Here is a 17,958-nt window from a genome sequence, read left to right on the forward strand (position 1 = left end):
CACACACCACACACACACACACACACACACACACAACACACACACACACCACACACCACACACACACACACACACACACACACACACACAACACACACACACACACACACACACACACACACACACAACACACACACACACATACAGACCAACACCCAAAAATCATGTTTTTGGACTCAGGGGACCTTGAAACGTATAGAAAACATGAAATTGGGGTACCTTAAATTCTATTGGAAAGCAATACTTTCCTTACCTATGGTAATAGGACAGAGAAAGTGAAAAGTAAGGATCGGAAAAAATGTTTTCCTGAGAAAACTTCTCCATTTTGATAGCTTGATGATAATTCGAATCGAGAAACTTTGGAAAATATCACCAGCAGAAAGTTTAATTCCAGTCTTTGCACAGCCTTCTGCCGATGAGTTGAGCGGCTTAATAAATCGAAATTGAAACGTTGCAATCTGAACAGAATTGGAGACATGGCTGCCACACATGGATTTGAAGTCTGACTTTGGTTTCAACAGAAAATAACAGAGGAGTTTCATGAGAATGAACAAAGTTCATTCAAGTTCAGAGTTTCAAGGACAAAGTTTCAGAGTAATGAACAAAAAGTACAAAAATGATTAACTTTTCTGGTGGTGATGTTTTCACAGCATGAATAATTCACTCAATTATTGGAATGAAATATTAAAAGTATGAAGGTGTGGTTTGTGAAATAATATTGAACCAAGCAAAACACAATTGTATGATATTTTTGCTCAATCACTGCAACGTTACTATAAGTATAACAATTATATAATTATTATATGTGTTACTATAAGTACAACACTGATTTATTATGATTATATAGTAAGAGCTACACTAAGATTTGCTTTGCATAGAATCAATCATGAATATAAAATTCTGAAAACTCTTATAATTAGAAAAACTCTTGAAATAGAAAACTGTGAACTCACTTAAAAACCAGATAAAGACTCTCCGAGACCTTGTTTTGAACCAATAAATCCAAACGAGCATTTCATTTGACAGTTCTCATAATTGGGCGTGTCCAGTCTCGACCAATGACAGCCGAGCTCAAGCTTCATTGGTCTGCAGATAATAGCCAATTGTAGGGCTGTTACAGCCGTACTCTACAGTACTCTACTGTAATAATGTGCTACATGTTTAAATTTCCAATTTTCTAGAGATTGATGTGTAACAGTTTTGAAACTAGTATCTCAAATTGATTTGATGAATTAGTGATTTTTGACTGTGTCAAGTCGTTGATATTGAATGTAATCTTCTTTAATTACATTTTTTCTTTCAAATCCAAATTTTAAATTCTATCTTCAAATTTTATAATATAAGATGATGTGCTTTCTGTCTGACGTTCTAACGGAGATTATTGATGTGAAATATAATTTTGGATTTGTTTATTGGATTGAACTAATTGACAATATCAAGTCGTTCTTATGTGATCTTGATACTCTATTTAGCAAAATTCGCGTGTTCATGGCGTAGAAGTCAGCAGGCGTTGATGGTTTATACGTTTCCATATGTCACATCTCTTACCTGGGATTGTTTCCTTGCAGATGCTATGATTTTGTTTCACTCTATTTTTTGTGAATTTTTCGTAATATTATTTGAATTTCATCCGAGTTTTTCATCTGATGACCAATTTTTCAAGAATGAGTACTGAGTACCCTACCTACGTGCCCGTGACGTTATCTCTTCCTCATCACCTAGCTCATAGAAAATCTTCTCATCCATATCATCCCGTTTCAAAAAGCTTTCATGTGAGAAATAAACATCCATGTTAAACAAGGCGACATTATACTTCACCCAAAGGAATTTCTCAAAGTCTTTGACAGCCTTGTAAGATATTAAATCTTTTGAGATCATCGACGTCATCAGAAATTTTGAATAATCGAATAGCCCAAAGAATAAATGGAGGTAAAGAGATTTCTTTGATGGACGTTTGATTCCCGTGTCAATGTGATAGTCTGATCCAGATTTTTGTTCCTGTTGGAGATCATGATTGCACTTGTTGTGTGTTTCGCAGCACTTCCAATAAGGTTTCGTGCCGTTTGTACCTGAAGAAGCTTGATCCTGTTCAATTATTGTTGTTTTGTAGCACGTCAATACGATTCCATCCTCTCCTTGTACTCCAGACTGACCTCTCTCTCCATCTTTGCCATTTTGCCCATTCTTTGATAGGAAATTGATGTTGGATCGGTGGCCACCCGCTTCTACAACTTTAAAATCACCTCCAAGTCCCCCGAACCCACCCTTTCCACCGTATCCCCCTTGTTCGCCCATTCCCCCACAATCACCATCGAACAGCAACACTTGACCACTTCTGTTTTGACAAGAAGCATTGTCTTCATCCATGGAAATATTCCTGCTTTTCAATACATCATTACGCAAAATAGCTCCATGCAGCTCAATTGAGTCATTTGCCCCGTTTACTAGATGATTTGAAGCCGCTTCCGTTGCCAGTACCTCAACAGCTCGCTCATAACCACTTTTGCCATCCTTCCCTGGCTTCCCGTTTGCCCCATCACTGCCAGGACCTCCTTTGCCTCCGACAGACATAACATGCAGATTCTCACAATTCACAAAATTCACACCAAACCCGGCAAAACTCCCTCCATTTCCACCTGGAAGTCCAGGTTTTCCATCCTTGTCGTTCTCCAAGTAAGGACTTGATTCTCTTTCTCCTGCACTACCCACCAATTCTATATCTGTTCTTTCTCCAATCACCTCCCAGTGTTGGGCTGCTATAAATAATTTTTTCACCTTCAAACTCCATTTCGGAATATCTATGAACACTTTATCAACAGCAAACACAAACAATTCCTTCACAGTTTTATTTTTGCAGCAAGATTCTAGAAAATCATCTGAACTGATATGTGACAAGCAAACCGTGAACCCTTTCACGAAAAGTCTTCCATAAGGTGAATACGTGACAGTATAATTCTTTTTCAACATATTGCGTGCTATCAACTCGATTTCTGAATTTTGTCTCCTACTGATAATGTGTGACTTTCCAAACAGTTCAGAGCCTCTACTATCAGTAACATTCAAGAACATTGATATTAGTGCATGTTCTTTGGTAGATTTGGATTCCGCAGAATAAATTTCATCGTAAATTTCATTCCTCCGCTTTTGCATCTCGTAACTTGAAAGTCCATCAATGAACTTGATCAGTTTATTACACCATTCTTCCTCTTTCTTCATTAGATCGATGGAATGTTTCATTCCAGCAGTCCAAGAGATTGGTTTAAACATCCCACTCGTATCAACAAGTCCCAAATCAATTATTTCCCCATACTTCTCTAAAAAATTGAATATAATTCTTTCTCTGGTTCCCAATCTCCTCTTCGACCATACGGCAAGTTCAGTGGCATTGAAAGCTTTGGAGAACTCATAGTAGCTCCCAACTTGTTCGATATCTTTTATGAACTGTTCCGATTCATTAAACATTGATTGTATATCGGAAATTTTGCTAGTGGGAAAATAGGTGGTATAATTGATATTTCTTGCATAACCATCAACGAAAGAGACCACATCATTGACTCTGCTCTCATAATGATTGTTCAACAATAATATTTGGCATTTCAGGAGAACAGTCGCTTCATCCGACAAATCGGTACGAAAATCAATCTCATCTACATCGAAACTGTCCAATTTCTCAACTGTTTTAAGTAAAGACTTTCTGTTCCACTGCATGAGTCCAATATCTTTCACTTGTCCCGGTTTGTTTGAACTATGAAACACATTGATTCTCAGTGATTTACCTCCTCCACTTCTTGTTTGTAAACTTTTCAACAGTAGTATCACATCCTCATAAAACTCTTTTTCGTAGTTCATGATTATTCCAAGTTTCAGTTTCACTTCCAAGAGCGCCTGTAATTGATTGAAATATTCCATAACATTCTCAATAATATTAGCTTGCGATTCCAAGATTTCATACATGTCTGCTCCAGGAGATTCCTCGGAATCATTCGATTTGTGGGAGACGGGTACTTTGGTCACGATCAGTGCAATGTGGTCCTTATATCTATTGAAATCGAACGAGAGGTATTTGTGCAAACGTCGAAGGGTATTGATGAAATAATCCTCAGAATCCCCATGTTGTAGGAAGTCATCGTCAACGAGGAGCAGAATCTTAGCCTTTTTCAGTTTTTTTTTAATTGTTTTCATTATAACTGCGTATGCTACTTCATGGGCAGGTTGTGTTGTATCCTGGAAACCCGGTGTGTCAACGAAGTTGATGGTCGTGTTGAAGCTGGCAATCTCTGGGAAGAGAGTAAAAGATCCAGAATCCGATGTCCCAATCCTTTTTCCATCCTCAAACACATAAGTTGAATCATTTCCAGCTCCAAGTTTCCTTGACTGCAAATCGGCATTTCCCGTCAATAACTGCACCAGGCTTGTTTTTCCAGCTCCAACATTTCCCAAAACCACAATGGTCTCCTCAGCTGTCAGGTTTTCCTGCTTTTCCATCAATTCGTCAGCGTCACTTACCATTTTTGATAACTGCTCTTGAAAATTTATCGATTCAACAGGGCAGCTCTCAACTTTCCCATCGGATGTTAGCTGAGGAACAGGGCCTTCCGTCTCCTCTCCCTGCAAAATGTTCATCAAATGATAGAGATTTATACTACAGAGATTTATTAAACTATCACCACATTTTTCATGTTATTGGGAAAAATTGGAAAAATGGCGCGTGTAACGTTTTTCCGGGGAGTCATTCTAGTCAACTAGAATATAACAATCAATATCCATAATTTTTCTAAGTTCTATAAATTAGTGGTTTCAACAATATCAACAGTATTGTTTCAAACATTTCCTCAACTAGTTCTCAACATTCAACTATGTTTCTTATCATAAAGAATAATTTCCTAAAAAGCAACTTTAATAAATAAATGAATGAATAAAATAAAATAGATAATATTATAATAATTCATTTCCATAACTAATCATCCCAAAGTTTGATGATCTCAGATCACTTTATTGATGTAGATTACAAATTGGAATTGACGTATTTTTCCATTCTGAACTAGAATATAACAATCAATATCCATAATTTTTTATCGAGAATTTTAGAATTAATATTAAACTGAACGATAATACCATCATCTATACTGATTCATATCCGTTAATAATACTCATCGTGATAATTTGTGTCAGTGTTCATCCAATGATATGAAGCAATTATTTTGTGCCGGTTGCACAAAAGCCGGTTGAATTTTAACCGTGATTAACTCCACGAGAACCAATCAGAGAAGCCGTGTTTTCAAAATCCTTTCTCTGATTGGATCTCGTAAAGTTAATCACGGTTAAAATTTAACCGGCTTTTGTGCAACCGGACCTATGTGTTTGTTATAAATGGATATAATCATCAGAACTCGCTGGTATTAATGTAATTGATGTTTGTAAACAGTACTCTGACCAAAATACGGTGAAATTAAAAAAAACTGGTTCTCTTCCTGATTGTAATAGATGGTCCAATTTACAGACTATCATACTATTATCATAGAAGATAATGTATAATAATTTCTGCATAACGGAACGTTGTTCAACTGACGAATTGAAAGATATTCCAAATTAAAAGAAATAAAGTGTAGAATGTAAATTGTTTAATTAACATAACTATAATAATAATAGTATTATTAATAAACTTCACTCACATCTAGTAGCTGGGATGGCGGTTTTATCAATTCAGCCCCCAATTGGAAACGGTCAGATGGACTGGCATTTGATCTGAAAAATTCAAACTCTCTTTATTCATGTTAACACTCGGAAAATCTATTCAGCCTAACCATAGAGAAACAATAGCGTAAGTAGATATCCCATGGTATAGGGAGTTTATGTCGTAACTTTTACTGTTATCTCAAGCCGATAGCCGACGTAGTTCTTTCCCTTGAAGCTGTGTGACGCTGGTAGTCTCTCATATTGTGCTGTTCATACACTCTCACCCCAACAAAACAGTGAAAATCGACAATAATCGACAGTAATCGGCTTGAGATAACAGTAAAAGTTACGACATAAACTCCCTATACCATGGGATATCTACTTACGCTATTGTTTCTCTAAGGCCTAACTGACAACAGTAATGAAATTGAGAAATTATCAGTATTTTGGATTGAAAACCTATTTTGGACTGTGTGTAACCTTATCTAAATTTGGAAAAGGAATAGCTTAAGGTCACCTTACTTTTCTTCTCCCAATCATTTTGATTTCTGTCAGAATAAATAAAATAGATAGATTTTTTATTTCACATTTTAATATATTTCTTTGTCATTTTGTATTTTGTTTGTTCGTGAAATAAATGAATTGATTGATTTTTCTGTACTTCTTTGAACATTGATAATTGAATGGGCGTTAGTTCCTACTTTAGACTCAAGGACGAAATCGTTGCCTGTTTGTTTGTATGTTCTACAATCACTTTCCAACGCTCTGATCAATCAGCTTCAAATTTTATTTATTTATTTATTCGTGGACAGAATCACAAATCATATAAATATGATTAGGAAGGAACAACAGGCTCTTTTTATATTTATTTTATTTACAATGAAAATGACACTAATGTAATAACATTGGAAGATAAATTAATAAGATAGTCCTTGTGCTATTTTTCTTCCAAATTTATAGGTAAGTCCAAGATAAGGTTAGAATTTCACTTGTAAAATTTTTATAAAATTTTAGTCCAAAATAAACATGAAGAACTATAAATTTTGAATTTAGATGGCTTGAATTAATAAATTGATTAGAAATATTCCACTCAATTACCACTTATAACGAATAATATTGAGTTATTTAAGAAAATTTGGAACCATTCAAGAAACACTTTTTGAATACATATTCATTGAATCGTTTTACAAATCAAGTTTGTTGGAAAACAAAATTTACTGACTACCTCGTTACGTCCTTTCTCAGACGAAAAAAAATATACGCACTCAATATATTACCATGTACTGTGAATAAAAATATATATTTGAGCGCCCTTTTTAAATAATTTCGTCATGACATGACGAAAATAATTTCGGCTATACAGGGTGGGTGAAAAGTCCGAGAACGGCTTAATATCTCATACACAAAGGTAATTTAACGGTGGGTGTGATTGGGGATCCGATTCAAATTGAAAAAAACTACTTGACAATGACTTTAAAAATCTGATCCGCCATCTTGGATCCTCCATAATGAATGCAACTTCTTTTTTTAAATAGGAAGGTGGTCTTGCGATACATAATTTCGATATTTAATTTCAGAAAAAATGAATGGCGGAAACCGCATATTTATATTCCAAACCGTTTCGGAAATGTTTACATTATTAATTTTAATACCATTCAAAGCAGAAAAGAGAGAAAAAGTCTGAAAACGGCTTAGTATCTCATAAATAGAAGTGATTCTGAGGTGGGTGTGATTGGGGATGTTACTCGAATTGAAAATACTAATTTACTATGACTTTAAAAATGTGAATATTTCCGAAACGGTTTAGGATATCGATATGCGGTTCCCACCACTCATTTTTCCTTCAAACTCCCTATCGAAATCATGTATCGCACGACCACCTTCTTATTTAAAGAAATGAAGTTGCATTCAATATGGCGGATACAAGATGGCGAACCAGATTTTTAAAGTCATTATAAAAGTAATTTATTCATTTTGAGTAGGATCTCCAATCACACCCACCGTCAAATTATCTTTGTGTATGAGATATTAGGCCGTTCTCGGACTCTTCACCCACCCTGAATAATGCCAAGTGATTGGAGAATATGACATTACAAAAAATTAATAATGGAATTATATAGCCGGAAATGTCGTGACGAAATAGTTTAAATTATAGGGTAGGCCTATTCAGATTTATATTTTCATCACCATGTAGGCTACTGCGTATGCTATTATAGATGGATTCAATAATATTACGAGAGAAAAAATCATACAAAAGTCATTACATATGACTTTTTCTATCATTACGTATGGCTTTTCAACTTCCATTACATATGAATATTTTTATCAGCTGTGCTAATAGTGAAGTTGTGTTTCTTTTCTGGGTCAAAATTTTACAAAATGACTCAAAAATTTCCAATTTGTAGAAATTTTAGAAAAATATTTTTGTTAGAAAAATATATTTTGATCAGTGTTTGAATATCAAAATTCAAAATTCTTAGTTTAGTCATTAGTTTTGAAGTGGAAATTGGACTTTTTGAAGTAAAAGTGAAATCCTCACCTTATTCTTTTTTGAAACTTTTATTTGTAAAAAATTGGGAGAAGACAGTTTTGGGCTATGCCTGTTGTCTTCTCCCATTCATATTATAATTATTCATCATAATTATGATTTGTTATTGTCAATGAAATGAATAAATAAATATGAAATTTCATAATTTTATCCCAATCGGAGATTTCAATAGAAGAGCTGATACAATATATAAGCAAACAATATCTACATTTTTGAAAATGATTATGCAAGTGCTTCTCAGTCAAGGGAAATGATTGAAAATCTTAGTGAGTTTTTACTGATGACTGAACCTCTAGTCTTTGTCCGTGTGTTCTTTTGTGAGTTTGTTTGTTTGACGATTACTACTGATTGCTTCCATAAATCAAATTACAATTTTCAACACACAGTCTCTGATCAAGTGCAGATCAAGTTCGTTGGCCATCGAAATTGAAATTGGAATTTATTCACAACACTGACATATTTTACAAATATTTTCACAATGCAATTATTATAAAATTGATTCACTTTTTCAAAAGGAAAAAATGTCATCCAGGCGATTGCTGATTTGTGTGTTGGAAGTTGACAGAGATACTATGTCTTTTTCGCACTGACACTCAATTCCAACTGTCTTGAATTTTGATTATGACTTATCCACCCGCACTGAGTGAACAATAGATTTCTATTGAATCACATACTTGACCGAACGAAGTGAGGTCCAAGATTCAAGTCGACGGTTTGACATTTCTCTTAATGTTTATATGTTTAAATGTTCATATGTTTATATGTTGCGCATTTACGGCGAAACGAGGTAATAGATTTTCATGAAATTTAACAGGTATGTTCCTTTTTTAATTGCGCGTCAACGTATATACAAAGTTTTTGGAAATTTTGACAGCAAACTCTTGTCCTCTATCGATAGCATTCCAACGATACCATTCATTCAATACAGCACATTTTAGAGCGGCACAGTTTATATTCAATTTATATTAAATATAAAGGCGTTTCTGCGCCTTGTTTCAAAGAACTTGTATACCAAATTTCATACAAATCGGACAATAACTGCGGTACAAACAAACAGACAAAAGCCGATCCAGTCGAAACTAAGACCTCAGCATTGCTTCGGTCAATGAGGTCCACGTTATAATGGCAGTGAAGAAAGATAGCAGAACAAGGTTGCCGATCCTCTGTCTTGTAAATGCCTTCTATAGGTGTTAGCTGGTACTGGTTTATTGATGGAATATTAACTGTTCATTCTATTAATTGAGATAATCAATTATATTTTTTTCAATTTGGAAATTGTATTTTTCAATTACTTCATACTGAATTCATAATTAAGATGGAATATTTTGTTGATTAAAATTACTAATTCTGCATTTTTAAAACACGATCTGGTAACAGAGCAAAGCTGGTAAAAGATAGCGCTATCCGCTTTGTAAAATGATAGACAAGGATAGCAATTTGTGATTAATAAAAACATTGTAGTACCCTTTATTGACCGAGCGAAGTGAGGTCTAAGATTCAAGTCGATGGTTTGGCATTTCTCTTAATGTTCAAATGTTTATATATTTATATGTTGCGCATTTACGGCGAAACGCGGTAATAGATTTTCATGAAATTTGACAGGTATGTTCCTTTTTAAATTGCGCGTCGACGTATATACATGGTTTTTGGAAATTTTGCATCTCAAGGATAATATAAAAGGAAAAAGGAGCCTTCTTCATACGCTAATAATTAGAGTGAAAATCATACTATAAAATTATTCATCATAAATCAGCTGACAAGTGATTACACAGATGTGTGGAGAAGCCGGTCTATTACTGTATTTGTATAAGGTCTATAGATTCAATCAAAGACATTAAAGAGGTATGCATCTTTAAGCTGGGTTTATACCAAAGTTATTAACAAAATTTTAATAACCTGATCCTTATAGATTCTATTGGATTGAACGGAAGTTGACAAACACACATGTTCATCATGTGTATGATAAGTTATGTTCAATTGAATATAATCTATAAGGATTGAGTTATTAACATTTTGTTAATAACTTTGGTCTAATCGCAGCTTTAAGGTCTCTGGTTTCAATATTTTGTTTTGCAGTCACGGTATTATCATGCATGCCCATTAGTATCAATATTCTCAAATTCGAAAAAAGTTAATAGGTGATTAAAAATAACCTGATGAACTAAATAATGCTGGAGAAAGTATAATATTTTTTATTGTAAAAAATTAATTTTCATAGAAAGATCATCACGGAACTGGATGAATTATATCATATGGAATACAAATTCAAACGTGAACTGAGTTTGTTAACATTTAAAACAAGTGACATCAGGTACTTGTGGTTGCGAATACGTCGTGAGGTCTACTGTTCACAGAACTACTAGTTTATTGCAAGTTACAGATTTCAAAATCAGTACAATAGAACATAAGTTAAGAATTCTCTTTTCATCACTAGGCTTCTAAAACTGTGGCCTCACTGCAAACTGATCAAAGAAAATCATTCTTACCTGTGACTTCCTATAGAAACTAGTACGAAAATTGTGTAAATTCGCGAGAGAAACATCTCTGCCACAGTCTAAATTGCAACTAGCAAGCTTCAAAGTCAAGAACTACGATCTCTCTCAGTAAACATAATCAATTTGATAAGAACCCATAGAACCGATAATAATATAAATTGGAACATTGCCAATGTCACTCAATCACCAACAATATCGATATTGTAGACAGGCTGGGTCACCGAACCAACGATCATATATTATAATTAAAACAGTTCGTTATTCGACAAGGGTCATGTCTTATATAACCTCTCTGATTAGAAACCGGGATCTCCCCATTGCGGGATTTCCCAACTCAAGCAGATTTATTTATTTATTTATTTATTTATTCGTGGACAGAATCACAAATCATATAAATATGATTAGGAAGAACAACAGGCTTGGCCAAAATCTATTCCATTCCCAAAACTTTGATAAATTAATAAAATGTCCAAAACATAGGTTACGATTCTACTGTAAAGCGTTCAAGTTCAATTTTCGTCCAAAAATATATATATAAGCTAAACATTTTTAATTTAAGCTAAACATTTTCGGCTAAAATGTAGTTTTATGTAAGAATTTTTTCTTGAATTGGAGAGTCAATTTCTATTATTGGGATATACTGAATAAAAAGACTGAGAAATTGTCCAAGTTTTATCTAATATGGAAAATTACCACAGTAAACTTCTCAACTACACAAAAAATTGGGATATACAATGCATAAAAGTCATAAATGAATAACCAGTAAAAGGTGATCATACATCTGCAATCAGTCCTCGCCATTCATCCTACACTCTTGGAACAATGAAATAAATACTTCTGTTGTGAATTTTTTTGACACTTAACTTACAAATCCACAGAATGATGAAGAATAATATATTATGCTTTTCTTGCTTACATAACATTAGAGATTCCTTAGCTTAGCTTTTAGAGATACATTGCCGGAAACTAAAAAGGAATGTTTCCTTAAATTGAGATGATGCTATTTGATTTTCGTTACCAAGATTGAACTGTTTTCAATATGTATTCTTATGTAAGGCGTTCTGAGTCAATCATGTGGCTTCATATTGATTCAAATATTTTCAATAAATAGATAAATATAAATATAACATGACAAAATTGCAGGACTAAACAAGCTCGAGCACTTGAACTAAAACTGAACAAATCAAACGGTACTGTCATACATGACATCAAAACCTATTCAATTTTTGAAATATTATTTTGTGAATTGGGAATCTGGTCGCGGATTCAATTATTAAATATAATTGATAAAGCGAGAAGATCTCCAATGTACAAAGATGAAACGTGTGTTTTATCAGGTTTCGTGAAGGCAATATTATGGTTTTTAGCTCCATGCTATACAAACAAGAGTGAGTTCATGTTTTTATGTTGCGCATTTACGGCGAAACGCGGTAATAGATTTTCATGAAATTTGACAGGTATGTTCCTTTTTAATTGCGCGTCGACGTATATACAAGATTTTTGGAAATTTTGCATTTCAAGGATAATATAAGAGGAAAAAGGAGCCTCCTTCATACCCAAGTAGCAAAACAATATTGTCTTAATATTGGAAGGAATGTTTTCCCAATATTGTTAAATATATTGTAAATGTTGGTCAATGTTGTCAAAATACTCTGACAATATCTTTATGAAACATTTTATATTTTTTTGAAAATATTATAGCAATGTTGGTACATATTGCTAAGATATTTTGACAAATATTGGAAAATATTGTCACAATATTGAGACAACATTTTTTAAAAAATATTGTCTCAATATTGTGACAAAAATTATCACAACATTGTTCAATGTGTTATAAATGTTGGTCAATGTTGTCAGAATACTCTGACAATATCTTTATGAAACCTTTAATATTTTTTGAAAATATTATAGCAATGTTGGTAAATATTGCTAAGATATTTTGAAAAATATTGGAAAATATTGTCACAATATTGAGACAACATTTTTTAAAAAATATTGTCTCAATATTGTGACAAAAATTATCACAACATTGTTCAATGTGTTGTAAATGTTGGTCAATGTTGTCAGAATACTCTGACAATATCTTTATGAAACCTTCAATATTTTTCCTACGATATTTGAAAATATTGGTTGATGTTGGGAAGATATTTTCCTGAAATATTGAAATATATTAACACAATATTGATATTGAACCGAATATTTCCACAAAACATTGTGGAAAAATTATCTCATAATATTGTGAGAAAATTATTCCACAGTATTGTGAGAAAATTATTCCACAATTTTGTACAAAAATTTTTGACACTATTTTACAATATTGTGAGAACATAAGGGTACAGTTATACTATGTGCAAGCTTGCTCAAATAAGCACTTTCAAGCTGGTACCTAGTGCCAACTTACAGGTGAAATTTTTTTTTTCAAATGGATGAAACACGTTATGATGTGCTTGGAGAGAATGGTACTAACTCTGCATTATTCATGGATTATTTCTATTCTCTCTGTGCATGTCATGAGGTGTTTCTATGCATGTTACCAGATTCTGTTTTTACCTGTAAGTTTTCACTACCAGCTTGAAAGCGCTTATATGAGCAAACTTGCTCATAGTGTAACTATGAGATTCCACTATGTAAACTATATGTCCACTATGTAACGTTCATTACACAATTTAAAAAAAATATATTATAAATAGACTACATTTTTGCAATTTTGTAAATTTCAATTAATATTTTCAACAATATTGAGGTTTCAGGGATTGATTATTCAATTAAAAACCGTAATTATAATCAATTACTAATTTATTGTTTATGATATCAGTAAATTGAACATGTAGACACGTTTTATGATCTTTTCTGTCACTACTATTATATTCTTATCTATTCGAGAGGTTCATCTTCACAATCGATGTCGAATATTGTTATTGTAGCTGGTGTTGATGGCTGATTCCTGGAAAAATGAAAATAATAAAAAATCAGAAAGAAACTAATTCAAAGCAGAAAATATTTGATCAATTTGTTTTATTAATACTTAATGGTTATAATTGGATATGAAATCATAAACTTGTATTTTTTATTGATAGAAGTTGTAGAGAATCAGATTCTGAAGAAAACGTTGAATGGCGGTGATTGTGTTAAAGTGGCTCAAATTTCAGAAATCCCGATCGGAAGAAGACAAAATAGTCAAACCATAGCACATCTGAATCAGTGTTTAGTCTCTCTATTTTGATCATTTGATAACAATTCCTGAGTCTTGGGTAAGTTTTACACAATCATGCCAATCAACATTCCCTCCAGAATGAAGTTATAGCTAGAGTACCCAATAAAAAAATTGTTGGTTCATGAAAGACAAGGTTATTAAAAACAAGGTTATTCCGATTTGAGGAAACTGAAAGTGATGGGGAACCCGAAAAATAGTACAGATCAGAGATCCCGACTACATTTGAGATCACGACTGGCGCATTGAAAATATTAATCATATTGAGCTTTCATGGCTCATAACATCCACAAGGTTGCTTTAATAAAAAATTATTGATCAATTGAGTTTTACATTTTTACCAATGTTTTACTAATAATATCATGTTTCTGTAATGTTGAAATCAGATCTATTTATTAGATTCAGTCCAAGTAGAAACCAAGTGAAGTGTTCTATTTTGAGAAGTGTAACAAGATTACAACATAAATGATATTATTGTCTTGCTGAAAAGACAAGTGCATGCGCACGGTACTAGAATTTCTGATCTGTAGCACTTTAAAAGGCCGGGACACATATAACCGCACCGAGCCCGTGCCGAGGTACGGCCGAGCTACGTCCGCGACACGGTGATGATAGTAGGAGAACACACATATCCGTGCGACAGCCGAGCGGCAGCAGTGTCTCAGTTCTGTAGTGCTACTGTGGTCTGATTTCTGAATGTGTTAAACTATTGTTAATAATATAACACTATTAAAGCTTGTTACTTGTGAACCTTTTGTCCCGGCCAAAAGTTTACTCTACCCACCCGATTTTCATTTCGTCCCAATATCAGGCAGTTATGGAACAACCTTCTTTTTAATAACCTTGGGTGAAAGATGCTTATTCAGGAAACAGCTCAATACAGAGTGAGTAAAAAGTTTGAAAACGGCTTGATACTTTTCATAGAGGTGATTTGATGGTCGGACGTAGGGGATCGTGCTAATATAAAAGTTCCTATACTCAATCATGACATTACAAATTTGGTCTGCTATCTTGGCTCAGTGATATTGAATCCAAGCTCTTTTTTCGAATGGGAAGATTGTCGTGTTATACATGATTCCAATGCTGTTTTTCAAGAAAAATTGAATTGTAAGATTAATGCTTACATTTTGTCCAACTTGGATTGGGCTTGTGCAAGCCACGTAGCCGCTTTCAACTAGACCTGCTTCAATTCTGCCTTCGGCCAGCACCGGTTTGTAGCAGCTGCTGTAACAATAAAATTTATGAGAACACTAATCCTATCACACATTACTCATTACAATGCGAAAGAAAAGTATAAAGGACAAACAATGTATGAACAAAACTACTTTTTCTAGGTGGGATCGGCTGGAAAGATAAGATGAGGAGGAAGAATATTTTATAAATCATGGTTTATCATGTAATAGGCAGATTTTAGTAAAACATGAACAGGAAAGTGTTTAGAAAAACCGATAAGAAGTCTGGGTGAAATAATTTGAGAGGAAAAAGTGAATCTTCTGAGCATGTTATAAGAAAATTGTAATATTAATGTATTTCCAAAAAATATCCATTATTCAGTAATGGAATCATGCTTTTTATTATGTAGAATTAACGGTGCCCTACAATTAGTAGGCCTAACACCTTGATATTCTAGAAACTCGAAATAGAATGAAATATATTTGGATAAAAGTCCAAAGTTATCTCTAGTTTTCCATATAGTATTTCTTTATTGGAAATTGAAAGCTGGTCTTGTTATGCATGATAGGCCTATCACTTAACTTGCTACCGCAAAGCAAGTAGGCCCCGCCCTCGGAGGTTGAAATGAAGGTAACGATTCTATTCTATTCCAATACGGAATTTCAATATGAAGTGAATGGTGAGAACCTTAAATCAATAGGACAAACTGTTTCAAAGCTATGTGGAGTGTTAATCACAGACTTGTAGCTTACTACAAATCAATTGATATTTCCAATACTAATTAATGATCAGCATTATAATGACCACCTCCCAAATTGAAAAAAATCAACTTAGAGATTCAATATTGCAAATCCTGGATGGAATGCCTTCTTTTTTTATTAAATAGAATAGAATGACTTTTTCATTTTAATGACGTGGCGAAGTTTGGACAGTAATGTCCACTCAACCACGGTGTTTGTGGATGTCATGTTTAATGGCGAAATAAAGTTTTTGAGTCATACAGTGAAGTAGAATTTTCTATTCAAGTGGGATTTTGTCCGACTGATATTGATATTGCAAAATTAGAGTTGTTTAAAAAATATAAAGCAAGCTACACAGTGAACTTCAAAAGAGAAATTAGCTGAAATCTTACCAATCATAACTTCAGTTATCAGAAGGTCCTTGAAAGGTTTTTCTCTCTCTTATGGTCGTCCTTGCTTTGGATGGTGAGGAAGGGTCACCAGCTTCCCCATGATACTCATGATTGTGCGCCCTTCCGAAGCTTTATCGGCGCATGACGCGACATACGTCTCCTTTGAACAATGAAATAAATACTTCTGTTGTGAATTTTTTTGACACTTAACTTACAAATCCACAGAATGATGAAAAATAATATATTATGCTTTTCTTGCTTACATAACATTAGAGATTCCTTAGCTTAGCTTTTAGAGATACATTGCCGGAAACTAAAAAGGAATGTTTCCTTAAATTGAGATGATGCTATTTGATTTTCGTTCCCAAGATTGAACTGTTTTCAATATGTATTCTTATGTAAGGCGTTCTGAGTCAATCATGTGGCTTCATATTGATTCAAATATTTTCAATAAATAGATAAATATAAATATAACATGACAAAATTGCAGGACTAAACAAGCTCGAGCACTTGAACTAAAACTGAACAAATCAAACGGTACTGTCATACATGACATCAAAACCTATTCAATTTTTGAAATATTATTTTGTGAATTGGGAATCTGGTCGCGGATTCAATTATTAAATATAATTGATAAAGCGAGAAGATCTCCAATGTACAAAGATGAAACGTGTGTTTTATCACGTTTCGTGAAGGCAATATTATGGTTTTTAGCTCCATGCTATACAAACAAGAGTGAGTTCATGTTTTTATGTTGCGCATTTACGGCGAAACGCGGTAATAGATTTTCATGAAATTTGACAGGTATGTTCCTTTTTAATTGCGCGTCGACGTATATACAAGATTTTTGGAAATTTTGCATTTCAAGGATAATATAAGAGGAAAAAGGAGCCTCCTTCATATGCCAATATTAGAGTAAAAATCAGACTATAGAATTATTCATCATAAAATCAGCTGACAAGTGATTACACAGATGTGTGGAGAAGCCAGTCTATTGCTGTATTTCCATGAGGTCCATTGTTTCAATCAGGTACTTGTGGATGAGAATACTGCGTGAGGTCTACTGTTCACAGAACTACTAGTATAGTATAGGAGAGGATAGATGGGTCGATGGATGGATTATTGTTATTTTACTAAAAGATAGAATAGGTTGAGTAGTTTCCCTTCCAGAGGGAGTTTTGACAGCCCACAAAACTCATTTTTCATTTGAAGATATAACGAAAAGGTGTATATGACCTGGAAGGTCATTCTTTGGTCATTCATTGGTGAAATGACCATGGAAGGATTGATTCGAAAGGAATCTATAGTGAGGTGCACTTTATAATGATAGTATTTGATGAACACTGGTGTTGCTATCCTTGTCTACATTAGACAAGGCAGATAGCGCTATCATTTTCAATCTCCACAACGTTGCCAGATCGTTTGTAACAATCTATGAATATACTGTTGAACCTATGTATAACGAAGTAGATAATCCCGAGAAAAAATTCGCTGCCAAGAGGTATTCGTTATTGAGAGGTTCTGTCAAGAAAACTGCCACGATCCTATGGATCTTATGATATCGTATCACGGCGGTAAATAAATGAATATGGTACATAAAACATATCGAGAACGTAGGGTACCTATTAGGCCAATATTAATATGGAAATTTGAAAATTCATGCTGTTGAAAGAAAACATGTTTTTTGAATATTTGTTGAACGTAATAAGTAAGTAAACTCACC

General features: G+C 33.7%; 1 protein-coding gene and 1 long non-coding RNA gene across 2 annotated transcripts; both read right to left on the reverse strand.

The window, feature by feature from the left end:
- Nucleotides 1-1,521: 1,521 nt before the first annotated feature.
- Nucleotides 1,522-10,835, reverse strand: LOC111050473. The gene is made up of 3 exons (XM_039435553.1): nucleotides 10,711-10,835; nucleotides 5,673-5,745; nucleotides 1,522-4,608 (listed from the first exon to the last, which is right to left on the reverse strand). Exons 1-3 carry the CDS (start codon nucleotides 10,764-10,766, stop codon nucleotides 1,681-1,683), a joined length of 3,057 nt encoding a protein of 1,018 aa, XP_039291487.1. The 5' UTR covers nucleotides 10,767-10,835; the 3' UTR covers nucleotides 1,522-1,680.
- Nucleotides 10,836-13,497: 2,662 nt separating this feature from the next.
- On the reverse strand, nucleotides 13,498-16,397 carry LOC111056961. Its single transcript, XR_002606469.2, has 3 exons — nucleotides 16,236-16,397; nucleotides 15,055-15,154; nucleotides 13,498-13,663 (listed from the first exon to the last, which is right to left on the reverse strand). It is a non-coding gene; the product is annotated as an uncharacterized LOC111056961 (long non-coding RNA).
- Nucleotides 16,398-17,958: the final 1,561 nt, after the last annotated feature.

This window comes from Nilaparvata lugens, chromosome 9 (genome assembly GCF_014356525.2).
Source record: "Nilaparvata lugens isolate BPH chromosome 9, ASM1435652v1, whole genome shotgun sequence".
In the NCBI taxonomy this organism is placed as follows: domain Eukaryota; kingdom Metazoa; phylum Arthropoda; class Insecta; order Hemiptera; family Delphacidae; genus Nilaparvata; species Nilaparvata lugens.

Bases quoted from the DNA above. Each gene is read 5' to 3' on its own strand.
- LOC111050473 (XM_039435553.1), bottom strand. From the start codon at position 10,766: ATGTTTCTCTCGCGAATTTACACAATTTTCGTACTAGTTTCTATAGGA. The intron at 5,746-10,710 runs GTAAGAATGATT...TGAATTTTTCAG, and splicing joins GTTTCTATAGGAAGTCACAG to ATCAAATGCCAGTCCATCTG. The intron at 4,609-5,672 runs GTGAGTGAAGTT...AACATTTTGCAG, and splicing joins CGCCATCCCAGCTACTAGAT to GGAGAGGAGACGGAAGGCCC.